The sequence below is a fragment of the Taudactylus pleione genome, unplaced genomic scaffold (assembly GCF_031769625.1).
Source record: "Taudactylus pleione unplaced genomic scaffold, aTauple2 ptg000952l, whole genome shotgun sequence".
NCBI classification, from domain to species: Eukaryota; Metazoa; Chordata; class Amphibia; order Anura; family Myobatrachidae; genus Taudactylus; species Taudactylus pleione.
This window is the reverse complement of record NW_028285353.1, coordinates 20,001-21,116: the sequence shown is the minus strand read 5'-3', so window position 1 is coordinate 21,116 and position 1,116 is coordinate 20,001. Positions and strand designations below refer to the sequence as shown.

The 1,116-nt window shown below is 45.9% G+C and overlaps 1 protein-coding gene across 1 annotated transcript in view; it reads right to left on the bottom strand.

Annotated features, from left to right (window-relative positions):
- Positions 1-468: 468 nt before the first annotated feature.
- Positions 469-1,116, bottom strand: part of COXFA4 (cytochrome c oxidase associated subunit FA4) — an 18,806-nt gene continuing 18,158 nt past the window's right edge. Inside the window, exon 4 of the mRNA XM_088459921.1 lies at positions 469-704. Coding sequence (XP_088316047.1) covers positions 648-704 — 57 coding nt within the window. The 3' untranslated portion in view covers positions 469-647. The remainder of the gene's footprint in view (positions 705-1,116) is intronic.

Below are 1,116 nucleotides of genomic sequence, written 5' to 3'. Positions count from 1 at the left end.
TTCACGAAAATCTGAGTCAGTCGGGTTGAAAAGTGACTTTTTGTGACTACCAGCATGCACGCTGACACCATGACAGGCAATAGCAGCTGCCCGCACACTCTGCCACAACAAAACTAAAGTACAAACAAGGGCCCATGTACAACTATAGCGCCTTAAGCTTATAATGCATCAATTATATCACTCCAAGCAATCATACATACCCCAATCCCCCCCCCAGGTTTCAGATTGGTAGCTCTCTACAAAGATACCAAAATCCAAGCCCTCAGCCATGGTGCTTGTTCCATGTGGTGAAACCTAATGACCCTGCTGGTACTTACCACCCTGTACACACACACACACATTGTGGGGACGCTCAGATGAACTCTACCAAACACCTCACATTAAATGTTCCCATGTCATTGGTATAACGAGGCAGAGAGGGGAGCAGGCACAGGACTTACTCCACCGCACGGCATTACAAACAGACTCTGTTTTTAAACTGGTTTAATTGTATTAGGCCCAACTAAACACATTACCAAGACAGACAGAGCTGTGCAAATGTAATTAACAGGTCTGATCTGGTTAAATAGAGGGAATGGCATTAGCGTTCCTGGACAGAATGCAAACAGTTCCAGTGACTGGCGGCTCCCGGGGGTCAGTGCGGACACTCAGAAGTCCGGTCCTTCCTTCTTCCGATTCTTGTAGTCGATCGTCTCATTGTAGAACTACAAGAAGAGGAGGCAGTTTTACATCTCTCCATAGGACAATGTGACTGCATGTAACTAGGGCACCCTCCTATACACAGCCAAGGGCGCCATTTACACAGATACTACACTGCGAAGCCCAGACAACCAACACATCAACTCTGATACAGGTGTACAGCACGTTCCAACAGCGATACAGGTGTACAGCACGTTCCAACAGCGATACAGGTGTACAGCACGTTCCAACAGCGATACAGGTGTACAGCACGTTCCAACAGCGATACAGGTAAGAATTTCTAATGGAGCCCATTATTCAGACCCCATATTATAGTGGTGATAAGCCAAGAAACGTCTCTTAGCCAAATAGTAACGCTGCCACAACAAATAGATCCCATCATTAATAAATATATTTAACATCACTATTGCAAGTGAG